Source organism: Astatotilapia calliptera, chromosome 20 (genome assembly GCF_900246225.1).
Source record: "Astatotilapia calliptera chromosome 20, fAstCal1.2, whole genome shotgun sequence".
Classification (NCBI taxonomy): domain Eukaryota; kingdom Metazoa; phylum Chordata; class Actinopteri; order Cichliformes; family Cichlidae; genus Astatotilapia; species Astatotilapia calliptera.
This window is the reverse complement of record NC_039321.1, coordinates 23,894,804-23,910,372: the sequence shown is the minus strand read 5'-3', so window position 1 is coordinate 23,910,372 and position 15,569 is coordinate 23,894,804. Positions and strand designations below refer to the sequence as shown.

Below are 15,569 nucleotides of genomic sequence, written 5' to 3'. Positions count from 1 at the left end.
GATGGAAGTTGATGGAAAAGCTTCATTTAGTTTGGCTTTGTCAGGTAGGCTGATGTTGGCATTGAATGACAGCTACCTGATTTTACTGCGGTAAAGACCGATAATGTGTTGAAAATTAAAACCAGTGTTATGAGTGCTGTGATCTCCTCTGAGAAGCATTCAAAAAGTTTTTGCTTGCATTAAACATTGGAGTATGTATCAGCTGTGTTATCAAGAAACTGAGATATCTGCTAGAAACTGGAATATTGGAATATGTCTGATATTAAAGACAGTTTGCGACTGAAGAAAACTGTGAGAACATTTTTTTTAATCCTCTCATTGATTCATCTTCATTTGAAACTGCGTCAAATCAGCTGCCAATAAGTAATTTAAATGCATTCTATTTTATTTTAGTGTTATTATTCATTTATATTTTATTGCGTCATTGTAGTGCATTTTACTTGTTTTAGTTGCATTCTAGTTTGTAAAGCAAGTTGTGCAGCATGGGCTGTTGGAAATGTGCTCGATCAATAAACCTGACCTTGACCATGTGTGGAGGGAGCCAGAAACATGCTGCTGTTTGCACATATTTAATAATGGGCTCTGCAGAGGAGCTAAAGAAGAGTCCAGCATGTTGCTCTGACTGTGTAACTCCTAAAGGTACAGTAACGGCAACATTGCCTAGTGACTGATCAGGCCAGTAACATTTCTGTTTCTCATATAAACCATCTCAGTGACTTCAGCAGAGATATTTTGTTAGTCAGGGTAAATACAAGGATTAGCTACCGAACATGTGCTTTTGCTCAATGTCTGACTGCAAGTGACTGAGAATGTGTTTACTTTAAAAAATGAAATATGTATTTGGCCACAGTAACTAAAGGTTCGCTAACTAAAAACTAACTAAAATGTAGCTTTAAAAATAGCTGAGAACAGCCTATTTTAATAACCTCACTCCACTTCCTGCCACTGTACAAAAATGAAGCCAAAATTCCCTTTTCATGGGGACTGCCATCACTTTGTATTTTTGAAGCCAGTGTGTGCGTAGTAGTGAATAAAAGCAGATCAAAAGTACTCAAATACAACCACTTGTACACATCAAAAGAAAAATTCAGTTCACATCAATTTTATTTGTGCCAATTTTAAACCTTTATTATATTATATAATATAATATTGCAAGGTAACATCCCTACAATAACGCAGAGATTGTAGGGAACTGGTAGGAGGATTTTTTAGATGTGGTTGGGTTTGGCTGAAAGCCGGCGCTTGAGTATTTTTGTAGCAGGATTGTATACTCTACGTAGAGTTGACTGGGAAGTAAGTTCAGGTGAATGGGGATGAAACATTTCTTCTTCTGCCTTGGGAGTAACAGTGGACTTGAGGTTGAGTGAGCTCCTAGACTCAGACTGCTTCTTTGAGTTGTCTACAGTTTTAGACCAGGCCCTAGTGGAAATAGGAGGTAGCAGGCCATGCACTGCTTTTAGCTTACTGTCATATGTGGTAAGCTTGTTACCCTTTTTACCCTTAAGGTCTCTAATTTCTTTCTGTTGTTCTTTCAGCTCATTGTCGCCTTTGGATGGAAAGTATTCCACATTACTCAGGTCAAATCTCACCTTTTTCCGGGCTATTTGTTCATCCCCATCCTTTCTTTGCTGCTCTGGGGAGGCTTTTTTCTCGACTTGCACAGTGCGGCCGAGCGTGTCATAAAGTCCCTTCAGCTGTTGCAGCAGATCGTCATTTTCTTTTTTCTGTACTGCATTCTTTTGTCGTTGAATGCCAATGTCAGTTTCCAGTTCTTCTATTACTTGCTCAAGCTTAAATACTGTGTGTTTGGACTTTGTCAGAGCTTTCTCAACCTCTTCTTTGTCCTCCACAGTTTGCGTCAACTTTGACTTCACTGTGAAGAGGTTGTCATTTGCAGAGCTAAGCTGTTTCTCGTGTTTTTTCTTTTGTTCTGCCTGCTGCAGTTTGATAATGTCCAGCTCAGTCTTTACAGCATTATAGCTGGTCTTAGCATTGGCAAGGTCTACGTTTGTCTCTTGGAGTTCTTGAGCCTTTTCTTTGATTTTATTCTGAAGTGTCTTTATAGTGTCTCTAACTGTATAGAGTTCGTTCTCAATGCAGAACTTTGTCTCAGAAAGGAGCACTTTATCAGACCTAAGATTTTCACGTCTCTTTATCTCCAGTTCCAGATCGTTTTCTGCTTTGCTAAGAGCAGTTTTCAGACGGGCTATGTTATTTTCTTGGGATGAAATTTTCTTCCCAGACTCCTGCGTCTCATTTTCAAATATAATTATTTGCTTAGTTTTAACCTCAAGGCAGTTTTCCAGACGGTCGATAGTAAAACGTTGCCTTGCCAGCTCCTTTATCTGACTTTCAGATTCCAGGACTTTAGCTTTTAACTCTTTCCTCAACGTTATGTTGTTACATTCCTTCTCCCTAAGACGTACTTTCAGTTCATCATTTTTCTTTGTCAGTTGGTTTTTCTCATCTATTGCCCAGCGCTTTCCCGCTTTATACTCCTCATTTTGTCTTTGACACTTTTTAAGTTCAGCCTGTAGTTTCTCTTTTTCTTCTTCCACACTTTTAACTTTCTGTTGACGGCAGTACACCTCCCCAGGTAGTGTAAGAAGCTCGTCTATCCTTCTTTCAAGGAAGTCATTACGATGAATGTACTTCTCATTGTTCTGAATCTCAGTCTGAAGCTGCTCATTTTGTTTCTGCAGTTCTTTAAGTGTTTCATTTTTTTCCTCAGTCGTCTTGCTTAGCTTCATCTTGAGTTCTTGTTTTTCCTGCTCATTTTTGATTTTAAGGACAACCAGAGATTCCACCTCCTTTTCTTTCTTGTCCCGCATCGTTTTTTCAGTGGCACACTTATTTTCAAGGTGTTTGATTGCCTTATGAAGAGCCCGAATTTTTGCCTCATATTTGTTTGTGAGATCTACATTCTGTGACTCTGCGGACCTTAGCTGGGATTTGGTTTCCAGCAAAACATTTTCCATTTTTTCCATCTTTTCATCTTTGGATTCCTCTGTCATCTTCGCAACCAGTTCCTGTTCTTCTTTCAAAGATGCCTCAAGACTTGAAATCTTAGAATTCTTTTCATCGATTTCCTCAAGCTGAAGTTTTTCAGCTTGTTTGTAATTTTCTATCTCATATCTGAGCACCTGCATTTCTTTGGACTCCTCTTTCATCTTCGCAACCAGTTCCTGCTCTTCTTTCAAAGATGCCTCAAGACTTGAAATCTTACAATTCTTTTCATCGATTTCCTCCAACTGAAGCTTTTCAGCTTGTTTGTACTTTTCTATCTCATTTCTGAGCACCTGCATTTCTTTGGACTCCTCTTTCATCTTTGCAACCAGTCCCTGCTCTTCTTTCAAAGATGCCTCAAGACTTGAAATCCTACAATTCTTTTCTTGGATTTCCTCAAGCTGAAGTTTTTCAGCTTGTTTGTAATTTTCTATCTCATTTCTGAGCATCTGCATATCAAAGTAGCTTAGGGAGCTCATTTTGAAATGAATGTATTTAGTTTAGTTTATACGACGTGTTATTCTGTGTTTGAAAAATGATCTACTCAATGAGACAAAGTGTTCGCAAGTGGAAACTGTTAGTTCAGAACTATAGCGATCTATGGGTTCAAGGTATGTACTCGAGGGATATTTATAGGCTCTGACTCCGCCCCCAGAACTGTCTTCAAAGGAGTTCAAGTGACGTTATCGCCGAACGTCGTGACATTCAAAGGACAGTCTATTATGATGTCATTTTGTACCAGAATGGGTTCAATTTGATATTGTGTCTTTGCAAGTTTGTTCAACTTGCATTGCGATTTCTTTTTTTAGCAGACTTTAGCGATCCTTCTACTTGGGCTGTCTTCAAGTTTAAGGTATCTGTCGTTTCCCACCGTATCCCGCCCCGATCGATCCATTTATGTACGAGCCCATCCGCCCCCGGATCCGTTCATCGGGGCTCATCGCTACTGTTGTAGTCACTTGTCCGGAGCTAACAACAGCTGTTGAGCTGACTATTAAGCTAACATTATGCCCGCTAGTGTTACGTGTCCTACAAGTCACACTTTTTCTGTGATAAACAGTTGAATTAAATTCTTACAGCGTATGAGAGGTTGGCAGCGTCAAAACATTAGCAATAGGTGACAATAACGAGTGCTGGAGGATTTATTTAGTTATTTATTTAGATCCATTTCTTCAGTATAAGAAGCCATACTATCAGAACACCGCAATACAGATACAACTAATAGGCTACTTATTCTGCAGAAAAACTTTCACCATTTGTGCTTAAGAGTATATGAATTTATATGACTACTGCTTATGTTGAAGATTAAGCTCAGTTTTAATATTTCATGTCATTCTATAATGATCATAGCGTATGCAGAGATGACACATATTTGTCCATTTTAATATTCAGCTGAGCATGAATGGAATGTCAGAGTGGTGTCTGACAGTATATATGTATGTTATTATAATGAACACAGTGTATATATGTATGAATGTTTGATTCAAAGATAAGATTAGACATTTAAAATAAATGAATAACAAACAAAAATCTAGCAGGTTGAGCACTGTGTGAAGCAGGAAACATTCAAGCAGATGAAAAATATATTAAATGAAAATACTGAGCTTATCGTTGATCAGCTTGGATTGTGTAGATCACAAATCTTTTGGTCTGAATCTTTTTTTATTTAATTTTTATAATATCCATCGTGACTCTCTTTTTCATCAGTGGAACTCTGTCCCAGTCTGCTCCACCACCGGAAGATTCTCCGCTGTCCACGATGTCTTCACTGTGGATGCCAGTGAACACAAGAAAACTAGCAAATATCATTCAACATTGATAGTGCCCACACAGCTGTGCAAGTTATTCATGTCATGAGCAATAGTGCACCCCTGTAAAATTTACAATTGCTTTGCTTTTGAAGTGTGCTTTGATAAACCCAGATTGTCCTCCTCTCCTTTTTAGACTAGGTCTCACACCTGAGTTCAGGCTCAGGTAAGTTGGGACACTTTAGTTATCAATCTTGAGGAAAAGGCTGCATCACATTGATCTAAATTTTTTAAAGTAAAGAACAAGTTATTAGCAGAAAGAGCAACATGCTCAGCATTTTTTTTTACAGTCTTTTAATCACATGGAGCCAGTTGACCAAATCACTATCATTAAAAATGTGGTATTATTCAATAAAGATAGTGGAAAATCACACCTCCACTCCATACCCCCAGACAAAAAGCAAACTGGTTATTGTGCAGTTTACTGTGCAGACTCAGTACAGAGCATCATCATGTATCCCAAATCCAGAATAGATTTATAGTCTGTGACATCATTGAAGTTGCAACTATCCTGTTTATGCCATGTTTAGAATGAACTGAATCCTGTCAATCGCTACTATTCATATCAATAAATATGTTCTTCAGAACATGCATTGATATTTGCTGTTGGAAAGCACACACAGCCTCCATAAAATCCATGTCAACTTATTTAGTAAAAATATAACTGCATTATCATAATAGTTTCCACGTTTGCGATGTTTCAGTTCAAAAGTGTTTTAAATCTGCATCAGTGATTTATGTCATTAAATTACCTCGTGATCTTCTTTCTACCGCAGCAACTTAATGTAGCCAGATGGGCTACTCGCCTTCCGTTTTTTTCTTCTCTCATTCTCTCTCGCTCGCTCTACCACCCTCGCTCTCTTTCCGCTGCACTCGCTCCTTGTATCAGGTGATTGGGTTAATTGGGAACCCACCCACATCAGCAAGAGCCGATTATATGACAGCTACAGCGCAGCAGTCTGTTTAATTCTGCCATTGCGGAGAGAGGTGTTCGTGTTATCTCCACCAATGAGAGTATAGTGCCTCCGGTCCTGGGGGTTTCACTGCTGTACTCACCCCTCCATGACAAATTGCCCAACCTAAATTGGAAGAGTGAACTGCCTTCTCAGCTGCTGTTGTGAACTCCTCCTTGGTGGAGTCTGCTGTCTTGTCTTGTCTTGTTTTTATTAAGTAGGCTTACCTTGTTTTGGGTTCGCCTGGTGTTCTATTTTACCCTGGACTGTTGCTCGTACCCACGCTTCTGTGATCGGGCTGAAGTGATTCTCTGCCCGAGTGTCGTGCTGGGACTCTAAATCGCCTGGGTGGCCGGTCTCAGCCGGTGGGGAGCCAGACCGGCCTACGCCTGAGAATAATTATTACCAGCACGAGTGGTAGTTTGACCCGTGGGGAATAAGCCTTTTGTTTGTTTGTGTGTGTGTGTGTGTGTGTGTGTGTGTGTGTGTGTGTGTGTGTGTGTGTGTGTGTGTGTGTGTGTGTGTGTGTGTGTGTGTGTGTGTGTGTGTGAGTGAGTGAGATTTCTTTTATTAAAGTGTGTTTTAGTCTTTTTATGATTTGTAGCGAGCCTGACGCTCAGTGTCCTCTTATTCTTTTAACATATTTTTCTGTGTTTAATTCAGTGAAGGAGGACGAGCCAGTGGCCCTGGGACCTCAGGTGGTGGGTCGTTTTCACACTTTCTTTTGTACAGCACTGGGTGGTCTGCAGTGATTCTTTTTGTGTGATTTCCTTTTGGTTCCACGGCTGCTGGTAAGTCCCAGTTCCACGATGGTTTTATTTTTACTGTAGGACACTGTCAATAATGATGCTACATCTTGACCTTTAATATTTTATTTATAAAATATTATTTATAATATTTTATTCATTTCTATAAATAAAACTGTTTTAATATTGGAAGCCAACCTGCCTCAGTGTGCATCCTTGAATCTATGCGGTCTTCTTTTATTCCTTTTATCTATTTTTCTTAAATATATTTCCTGGGGGTGCAATTCCCCTAGGTGGCGTTGTCAATTTATTTTGTTCATAACCCCGCCGACCACTTGGTCACATTAAGTCTTGCGATTCATGACAAGCCACGCTGTTAAAGCATCTCAAGGAGAGAACATTTGAGGACAACTTGTTTGCATTGGAGCCAGGCACCAGAGGGCGATAGAGACGTTTTCTACTGTCTTTGATCCGGCACCAGTTACTACTACTTACGTCAAAAGAAAAACAGTGCGTCAACGAGTACTTCCGGTGTCGTGACCTCTCCTCTCACGTGTGCACGGAGGAAAAGTATAGAAGAAGCTGCTTTTACAGAGCTCAAATAAACTCGCTCGTTGTTTCCTGCTCAGAACTAAAGAAAGAAAAGGAGTGTTTGAGCGCAGTAGGGAAAAAAAACCCTCTTTCGCCATGGCTCTGTACCTGAAAGCAGCAGAGATCACGGAGAAGGTCGAGGGTAAACAGGGGGCTTTGAAAACTCTGGTTTACGACAGTCAATTCAAGAACATCAAACAGCTGTTCGCTCTGGTTTGTGAGACCCAGAAGTTTTCCTCCGTCCTGCAGGAGATCATCGAGTCCACCAAGCTACTCAGGCATACCAAGCTAAAGATGCCCCTAGCTAAGGTGCTCGTGTACGACCTGTTGATAGGCCAGGGGCTGAAGTGTGGCGGATCCTGGAAGGCCATGATGATGAAGCATCGCTCCAGACTGCAGGCGGAGTTGGCTCGCATGAAGGTGAAGCAGAAGGTAAGCAGGAATGAAGACCTGCTTCCTTGCAGTGTCAAGCACCCCGCTGGAGACCAGTTGCCCAGATATGTACGTGTGAACACTCTGAAGACCACTGTGGAGGATGTTGTGGACTACCTGAAGAGGGATGGCTTCTCCTACCTGGGGAAGGCTTCCAGGCTGGAAGACTTATCCCTGAAAGACAGATACTTTTTGAGTGACCTGCACCTGCCAGAGCTGCTGGTCTTCTCTCCTAAAACTGACTTCCATGACCACTTCCTGTACAAAGCAGGCCACATAGTTCTGCAGGACAAAGCCAGCTGCCTCCCCGCTCATCTCCTTAGTCCTCCACCTGGTAGCCACATCATTGATGCCTGTGCCGCACCTGGCAACAAAACCAGCCAGCTGGCAGCCATCATGAAGAACAAGGGCAGGCTGTTTGCTTTTGATTTGGATGGAAAGCGCTTGGCCACCATGTCAACGCTCCTGCTCCGTGCAGGGGTCACCTGTCAGCAGCTGGCCAACCAGGACTTCCTGAAGGTGGACCCCGACAACCCGCAGTATAAGGATGTTGAGTACATCCTGCTTGATCCCTCCTGCAGTGGTTCAGGTAGAGTGACCAGTTATCCCTGTGTTTGTATGACTGCAGTAGGGTTCTTTATAACATCTGTGCATATGTATCTTCAATTTATGACACTTTAGTTTACTTTGAATGCAAAATGTATCATATTTATTTCATTTTTAAACATTGAATTTGTTGTTTATGTAACAAACCTTAGTCACAGATGTGGGTGTCCAGAGTAGAAACTGGAATAGAAACCCGTTTAGGCATCACCGATCCATCCTTCCTCTCTCAAGTTCAAGCAAATACTGCAAAACTTTGCTGCGTTTCACAAGTATAAGCAAGAATCAGAGTCCCAGTGTGCAAATAAAGAAACAAACAGCTTAATTATAGTAAAAAAAACAACAACAACCAAAAAAGCATTGTAACCTGTGTGTGACGGGGTTCAGGTATGGTGTGCCTCCAGGACAACACCTCTGCTGACCAGGAGAAGGAGCAGGCTCGTCTGGCCTCTTTGGCCTCCTTCCAGCTGCGCTGCCTTAACCACGCTCTCAGGTTTCCCAGCCTGAAGCGCCTGGTCTACTCCACCTGCTCCATCCACAAACAGGAGAATGAGGAAGTGGTAGCTGCCTGTCTGCAGCAGAACCCCGGCTTCAGGTAGCAACAGTCTGAAGACATTCAGACTGTTTATTTATCATTTTAAAGCATTCTATTCTCATTTAGCTCTCTAGACGATGAAACCTGGAGATTTTTTTTTTTTTTTTTCTGTGATCTCTCCACCTTGACACACATGCATGTTATAGTAGCAGTACTGCATTGTAGTGTTGTCAATAAAATTGGACATTACAGGTGTGTGAGACCATTTTCAGGACTATGCAATGACACTGACGGCACAAGATTTAAGATTTTCATTAAATGAGGACTGTGACAAAGTGCAGTTAGCGACAGTGAAATAATTTCAAATATCCATAATACATATGTAATGGGGGGTGTTACAGTTTTGTTTGTAAGTGTAGAGATGCAGGCTGAGGTAGCTTTTACTAACTCAAATCATGTTTAAAAAAATGCAACAAACGTTCAGGTGTTCAGTGTTGGGGTTTTGCTCCCTGAGGTATGTTATTTATGCCAAACTGGTTGTTAGAAGTTTTATTCAAATCCTTTCGTGTCTCCCCGTCCAGACTGGTTCCTCTGTTGGCTGAGTGGCCTGAGCGAGGCCTGGAGCCCCTCCCACAGTGTCTGCGTGCCAGCACTGCCAAAACCCTCACGCACGGCTTCTTCGTGGCCCTGCTGGAGAAACACAGCGAGCCTGGAAATACAAAGCAGGAACTGGCTGTTCAGATAAGGTGAATACTTGAGTGTCATGTAAACTTACAAAAATAACCTTAACACCAGCTGTTACATTGAGTTATGGCCATGCAGGTCTGCGCACACATCTGTATGGTTAGCTAACAGTGTGTTTAGCTAAATAGTTTTTAGTTGTGTCTGTTATATTTGACTTTCTGTATTTGTTCCCTGTCTGCTCATAAAAACATTGAATTTGTCAGTAATTTTTTTTCTTTTAGTTTAATTCTGTAACACTGTCTAGATCTGTTCAAATCTTTGTTTTGGGATAAAACATGATTACCTGATCAAAGTGGCTATGCAACTTATTATTTTAATGTTTCTCTCAACAGTAGTACTGCGGAAGTTTCCTGTAGTGTTTTTAGATGAGTAGGTTGACTCTTGCTCTTTACTCCGTCACAGCGGCCCAGAGGTGAAACCAAGCAATCTGCCTTCCTCTGAGAAGAGACCTGCAGCTTCAGAAGAAGACTGTGAAGCTTCAGAGACAGAGGACAGACCAACACCTGTAGGAGGACAGACTGGCAGCAAACCCAACAATAAGAAGAAGAGGAGGAAGAGGAAGAAAAAAAAGAAGGGGGCAGAAACTGCAGAGTGAAATTTAAAATTGGACTGCTGCACAGTTCGTCTGGATGAACAGTGCTGTTGATTTCTAACTGAGATGTAACTGAAAAGTAAAGATACTTTTTATTTTTACTGCGTCTCATCTGTGTGTTATTGGTGTTGCTTGTTTTCGAGATATGTTTTCAGGTATTTTAGTCCCCTCCTGAATTATCCAGCAGGGGGCAGCAATCAGCAGCCAGCCTGCCTGTAGAGTGATTTTTATTTCCGGTAAAACAGCGTCAGCTATTGGTGGAAACAGTGGTGTGTTTTGTAACTGTTACCAAACTCTTTTGTAACTGATAAATGTTTCAATTTGACGGCGATAAGCGGTGACCTGCAGTGCTGCGTGCCGGCTTTGAGTCCAGCAGGTCTTTTGGCGTACACGGAGTAAGTCACTTGAACACGAATGTATTAGTACCGGTTAATGCACGACACCGCTCCCAGCAAGGACACTTATTAAAGTTTTCCTCTTTCTTTTATTTACAACTGGGGAAAAAGTAAGACAGCAGGCCGCCTCCAGCAGCTTCTCCCTCGGCCCTGACAGCAGAATGTCCTCGTTACCCAAAGTGACACTGTCCGGAGGTTTGGAGATCTGCCGGGTCCTGAACGGGATGTGGCAGGTGTCCGGGGCGCACGGAGCGGTGGATAAAGTCAGGGCAGGTGAACAGTAAACCCCGGGTAGCTATAACTTAAAAAAAATAGCTAGGTGTCTTGATTTTTATTTTATTTTCGTATGCTTCATTCATTCAGTGAATTTATTAGGTACAGTTACAGTGCAGTTTAATACAATAATCCTACAATAAATGAAGCCCTCATGTAGAGTTGTACTGTTGGTCTATTTTAATTGTTCTGGGATAAATAAACAATAATAGCTAAAACGTATCTGGGCAAACTAAGGATGATAATTAAAGCTGGACTGATACACTAGAAATGATTCACACTACTCTAAGCTCCACCACGCGTCGCCTTATCTGTGCTACTTTCCTCCTTTTCTCTGCTTTCCTCTTTCCTTTCATGTCTGTAGTTGAGGCCATGCAGGAGTATGTAGATGCTGGTTTCACCACATTCGACATGGCAGACATTTACGGGCCTGCAGAGGAAATCTTTGGACAGTTTAACAGCCAGGTAAGTGTGTATATACTGAATTCAGTATTACTTACACATCGCCAAATCACCACAGCAGTTACTTCAAACCACTTTATATTGTAAGGTAAAGGCTCTAAAATATTAGAAAGAAACCCCAAGAATAAAATGACCCCGTATGAGGGACCACTTGGTGAGAGTGTGAAGGAAATCTCCCTTTGAACTGGAAGAAACTGCAGACAGAACCAGACTTTTTTGGGGTGAGGGGAAGACCATACAGTATAATAAACACCCTACAATATCAGAAAGAAACCCCAGCAATTACACAATCCCTTATGAGCAACCGCTTGACAACAATGAGAAGAAAAAAGCCATTTTAATTTGAAGAAACCTCAGTTTTGCCAACCATTTGCCAGCTTTATTCAATGTGCTGGAAGATATCAATACAGGTAAATTAAACTTGAGTGAGGAGGGATGGGGGACTCTTACTACTGTGATGTTTAAAATCTGATGTCTACACGGTTGCAGTTGGAGTGATGTACCGCAGCGTGTTTGTATGTGTGATATTAACAAGGAAAAGATGAACTACAGAGAGCAGAAAGGGTAGAGCAGGGTTCCTGATTTAGAGACAGAAACCTGTGTAATTTTCTGTCATATGCTGAGAATGACTTATTTGACAGTAAATAACGACCTTGCCTTGGGAGATCTTGACAGGACCTTGCCAAGTATTTTGTAGGAAAACACAATTACATCAGAATTTAAAGACAAGAGATAAAATAAACCTGTATTAGTCCCGCACGTGGGAAAAGTTTTGTGTCACAGCAGAAAGTGGTGATATTTTTTTAGCATTGGTTATTCACAGAGGTGCAGATACTTGGTGTGCACTTTAAGACACTCCCACACTCACCAGTGCCAGTGTGTGCACTTAGGTCAGTTGATGCAATATCAGCTGATGTGTTGTGGCAGTCTGATGGTATCAGCCTTTGTCAGCCGTTCACCTGGAATAATGTGCAGATGATCGGAAACCCCATATAAAGAAAACCCATCCACATATACTATTTAACTCTTCCACCCTTAATTCAGAATTAGTGTGTTCAGTCTAGCTGTTAAATGTAACCCCGCTCAGTCACTGGTGTTTTTTCAACTTTTATCTTTGTTTGATCTTTAGCTGAAGTCCAGATCCTCTGGGAGTCTCAGCCCAGCTCTGCAGGGTTTGACTAAATATGTACCAAGACCTGGACTGATGGAGCGCAAGGTGAGCCACTCAGCAATGCTCAGTCTGCTGTGCTTTTAACAGACCGGTGAGACCGGTTTTATCCACTAGAGAGCAGTGCATGTCTTTATTAAGAATCAAATCATAACCTCGCCAGTATTTCTTTTCTGTCTTTATCTCTACGGATGGCTTGAAATAGATACTGTTAGGTTTGATTCTAGTATCAGTCCATAAAATCCAGCACTCAGCTTTGACATTTTTTGATGTTTCTGGGAGAAGAAATCAGCTGAACTCTCTCTGTTCTTGCAGGTGGTGGAGAAGGCGTTGCAGCGGTCCATGACTCGAATGCAGGTGGACACCCTGGACTGTGTTCAGTTTCACTGGTGGGACTATGGGGACAAGAGATATCTGGAGGCACTGGGTCACCTCTCTGACCTGCAGCAGGAAGGAGTCATACGTATGTGCGCTGTACTACTAAATGCACAATTTATAAATGAACGGACAACATATAATTATAATATAAACTCATAAGATTTTAAGAGTGACAAAAATGAATGACAAAAAATTGCTTTGCACTCTGGGAGAAACTGAGGAGAACAACATAAATGTATATAAACACAAGAATTAGACTCTTTTGGTGGCTAATCATGGTTTAATATCAGCGTGCACTTTGATATAGATAGAAAAACACATACACACAGATTTGGTTTTGACTCTTAACAACAAATCTTGACTAATGTGTGTTGTTATTGCATTGCATTAAATCTTGACTACAGTACCAGAGGTGTGCTGGTTCCCAGACACACAAGTTAAGAATCTGACTATTTTTTCCTCAGGTGAGCTCGCCCTCACTAACTTTGACACACAGAGGTTGGAAGAGATCACCAGCAAAGGCATCCGCATTTCCAGCAACCAGGTAACACATCCCTCTACGTGTGAGAACACTGCTCCATCACATTTAGGATAGTCTTCCTCTTCTCTTTGTGTTTAATGTGGCCGTCTGTGCAGGTTCAGTACTCGGTGATTGACCAGCGACCAGCAGCCAGGATGGAGCAGTTCTGTGTCGCCAACAACATTAAGCTCCTCACTTACGGCACGCTCGGTGAGATATAACTCCTTTATTTGCATGCAGTCATCTTACATTAGCAATATTCGACTTCAGTCTCTCTTCAGTAGACGTTACTTCATCTCTAGTCGTGCGAGTTGTGCATTAATATTGTTGTGTGGGACTGTAAAATGGTGGGTTTCTGAGATGGAGTCAGATGACATGACGACACATCCTCTTTCTCTCTCCCTTGCTTTCATTTTTTCCCCTCCCACCTTCTATTTTCTTCTAACTTTCCCTCCCCTCTGCATCCCATCCTCCTCCTAACCACTATGGTCTCCATGTACGCCTCTTTTCCTCCATCACTTCTCCCCTCCCTTCATCTTTTCCCTACTGTTTCTTACTTATCTCCATCCTTCCGCCCCATCTGTCCTCCCTCTTCTCCCCTCTCTCCACCCTGACACTTTTAACTCCTTCATCCGCCCCCCCTACATTTCACTTGCATCCATTTTTTCTTGGTGCAGCTGGCGGTCTGCTCTCTGAACGCTATCTCAGAAAGGTGGAGCCTATATCTAGGGTGGAGCTCTACACCGCCTCCCTTTCCAAGTACAAGAACATGATCAACACTTGGGGTGGCTGGAGTCTTTTCCAAGATCTCCTCGGCACCTTGGAGACGGTAGCCAAGAGACGTAACTCCTCAATAGCCAGCGTGGCGATGCGTTACGTGCTGGACCGGCCTGCAGTGGGTGGAGTCATTGTGGGTTGCCGGCTAGGCGTCGCAGGGGCGGGGCAGCACATCAGTGACAGCCTGCGAAGCTGCAGCTCTGACCTGCAGCTGACGGCTGAAGATCTCTCCGCCATCGAAGCAGTGACACAACGCTCCAGGGACCTCATGGCGATCATCGGGGACTGTGGGGACGAGTACAGGAACTAAAGAGGGCGGGGGGGACTGACTAACTGGATGTGACAGATCACTGCAGAGGAGGAGGAAATACGAGGGAATAGAAAGATCTCCCACAGCACATGGAAAAGAAAAAAAAAAGCAATATTTTTTGGTGTTTTTAATGAATTTTTTCTTTGACTTTTAAAACCCTCCACCCCCCAAAAAGCAACCTAAGAACCCCTTTATTTGGAATAATGTGTTTTAAGAAGCTTCTCCTTGAATGCAGTCGCACTGAGATACTCAGTTATACATTCAAGTGTCAAGTGTGTCCTTAAGCCTTAAACATTCAGAGAAATTTCTCTTTTTGTATCTCCTTAAAATAAATGTATTTTTCCATTAGCTTTAGTAAATTAAAATAAAGCTAAAGTTGCATCTTGCAATGAACATAGGACCAAAATATATGAATGTATGTAACATATTCTATTTACTCACAGGGTGTGGTGTTCAGTGATGTGTAAGGATGTAGGGTAACCTGGAGCACTGTTGTACTAAATGAATTTAAGACAAAAGCATGTTATTAATCAACGAGCTCTATCATTTGGACTTTATAATAAAAGATAAATACTTATTGCAAATTTAGCAGTGGAAGACGTAACCAGGTGATGGATAACTCTGTTATTTCTTGTCAACAAAATTCATACAACTCCCGATTTTCATCAGAAATGTATGGGGAATTATGCTTACGTGTATGCACATTTTCTTTTTTCAAAATATTTTGAACGATGCTTTTGTCATGTACCTGGAAAGACTAATGACAGGGAAGACGAATACGGGAGTGCGATAATGTTATTTAATGTTTTCATCTTTTCGGTTGACTTTCTCATTTCTCTTCTTACTAAATGATCTTTTTTTCTTTCGGATGTCTATCATGTTCACGAATGTCAATGTGAAGCAATAAAAAATAAGGTAAAAAAGACAGAGTGTGCTGCTTTTGTATGAAGGATGATGAAATTCTGTGTTTGTGGTGTTTGAAGAGTTAGGGCATAATTATTGTAAAATCCCTGTGAATAATCTGTGTGTGCGCTGCATGACTGAATTTTATTTTGCATGTATTTCGCATGTGTGTTTTGAAGGTGCTCAAGAAGCAGCAATCTAATGTGACAGGAGGCGACCGCCTGTGGTCAACAGTACGACAGCGTTCCAGAGAGAAACAGCCAGCCTGTGTGCAGCCACAGCACCTACAGTGTGTGGAGAGTGTAAACATACAGCCACATACTGTACTTGCACGCACGCAGTCTGTCAGTGCGTTTCACTTTGCTCCCTCACA

At 41.8% G+C, this 15,569-nt stretch overlaps 3 protein-coding genes across 4 annotated transcripts; 2 read left to right on the top strand and 1 right to left on the bottom strand.

Annotated features, from left to right (window-relative positions):
• Positions 1 to 819: 819 nt before the first annotated feature.
• Positions 820 to 6,245, bottom strand: LOC113012872 (trichohyalin-like). The gene is made up of 2 exons (XM_026153280.1): positions 5,567 to 6,245; positions 820 to 4,774 (listed from the first exon to the last, which is right to left on the bottom strand). The coding sequence occupies exon 2, from the start codon at positions 3,483 to 3,485 to the stop codon at positions 1,209 to 1,211; it is 2,277 nt and encodes a 758-aa protein (XP_026009065.1). The 5' UTR covers positions 3,486 to 4,774; positions 5,567 to 6,245; the 3' UTR covers positions 820 to 1,208.
• Positions 6,246 to 6,923: 678 nt separating this feature from the next.
• nsun5 (NOP2/Sun RNA methyltransferase 5) lies at positions 6,924 to 10,111 on the top strand. The gene is made up of 4 exons (XM_026153282.1): positions 6,924 to 8,125; positions 8,527 to 8,734; positions 9,256 to 9,420; positions 9,821 to 10,111. Exons 1-4 carry the CDS (start codon positions 7,201 to 7,203, stop codon positions 10,011 to 10,013), a joined length of 1,491 nt encoding a protein of 496 aa, XP_026009067.1. The 5' UTR covers positions 6,924 to 7,200; the 3' UTR covers positions 10,014 to 10,111.
• Positions 10,112 to 10,169: 58 nt separating this feature from the next.
• Positions 10,170 to 15,260, top strand: LOC113012875 (uncharacterized oxidoreductase At1g06690, chloroplastic-like). 2 transcript variants are annotated; one of them, XM_026153284.1, is made up of 8 exons: positions 10,170 to 10,405; positions 10,517 to 10,678; positions 11,043 to 11,143; positions 12,270 to 12,356; positions 12,624 to 12,771; positions 13,151 to 13,230; positions 13,323 to 13,416; positions 13,884 to 15,260. In XM_026153284.1, the coding sequence occupies exons 2-8, from the start codon at positions 10,567 to 10,569 to the stop codon at positions 14,291 to 14,293; spliced, it is 1,032 nt and encodes a 343-aa protein (XP_026009069.1). In that variant the 5' UTR covers positions 10,170 to 10,405; positions 10,517 to 10,566; the 3' UTR covers positions 14,294 to 15,260. The 2 variants fall into 2 exon arrangements, with proteins under 2 accessions (XP_026009069.1, XP_026009070.1); XM_026153285.1 differs by lacking the exon at positions 10,517 to 10,678.
• Positions 15,261 to 15,569: the final 309 nt, after the last annotated feature.

Bases quoted from the DNA above. Each gene is read 5' to 3' on its own strand.
- LOC113012872 (XM_026153280.1), bottom strand. From the start codon at position 3,485: ATGAGCTCCCTAAGCTACTTTGATATGCAGATGCTCAGAAATGAGATA.
- nsun5 (XM_026153282.1), top strand. From the start codon at position 7,201: ATGGCTCTGTACCTGAAAGCAGCAGAGATCACGGAGAAGGTCGAGGGT. The intron at 8,126-8,526 runs GTAGAGTGACCA...GACGGGGTTCAG, and splicing joins TCCCTCCTGCAGTGGTTCAG to GTATGGTGTGCCTCCAGGAC. The intron at 8,735-9,255 runs GTAGCAACAGTC...CTCCCCGTCCAG, and splicing joins CAGCAGAACCCCGGCTTCAG to ACTGGTTCCTCTGTTGGCTG.
- LOC113012875 (XM_026153284.1), top strand. From the start codon at position 10,567: ATGTCCTCGTTACCCAAAGTGACACTGTCCGGAGGTTTGGAGATCTGC. The intron at 13,231-13,322 runs GTAACACATCCC...CCGTCTGTGCAG, and splicing joins TCCGCATTTCCAGCAACCAG to GTTCAGTACTCGGTGATTGA. The intron at 13,417-13,883 runs GTGAGATATAAC...TTCTTGGTGCAG, and splicing joins CCTCACTTACGGCACGCTCG to CTGGCGGTCTGCTCTCTGAA.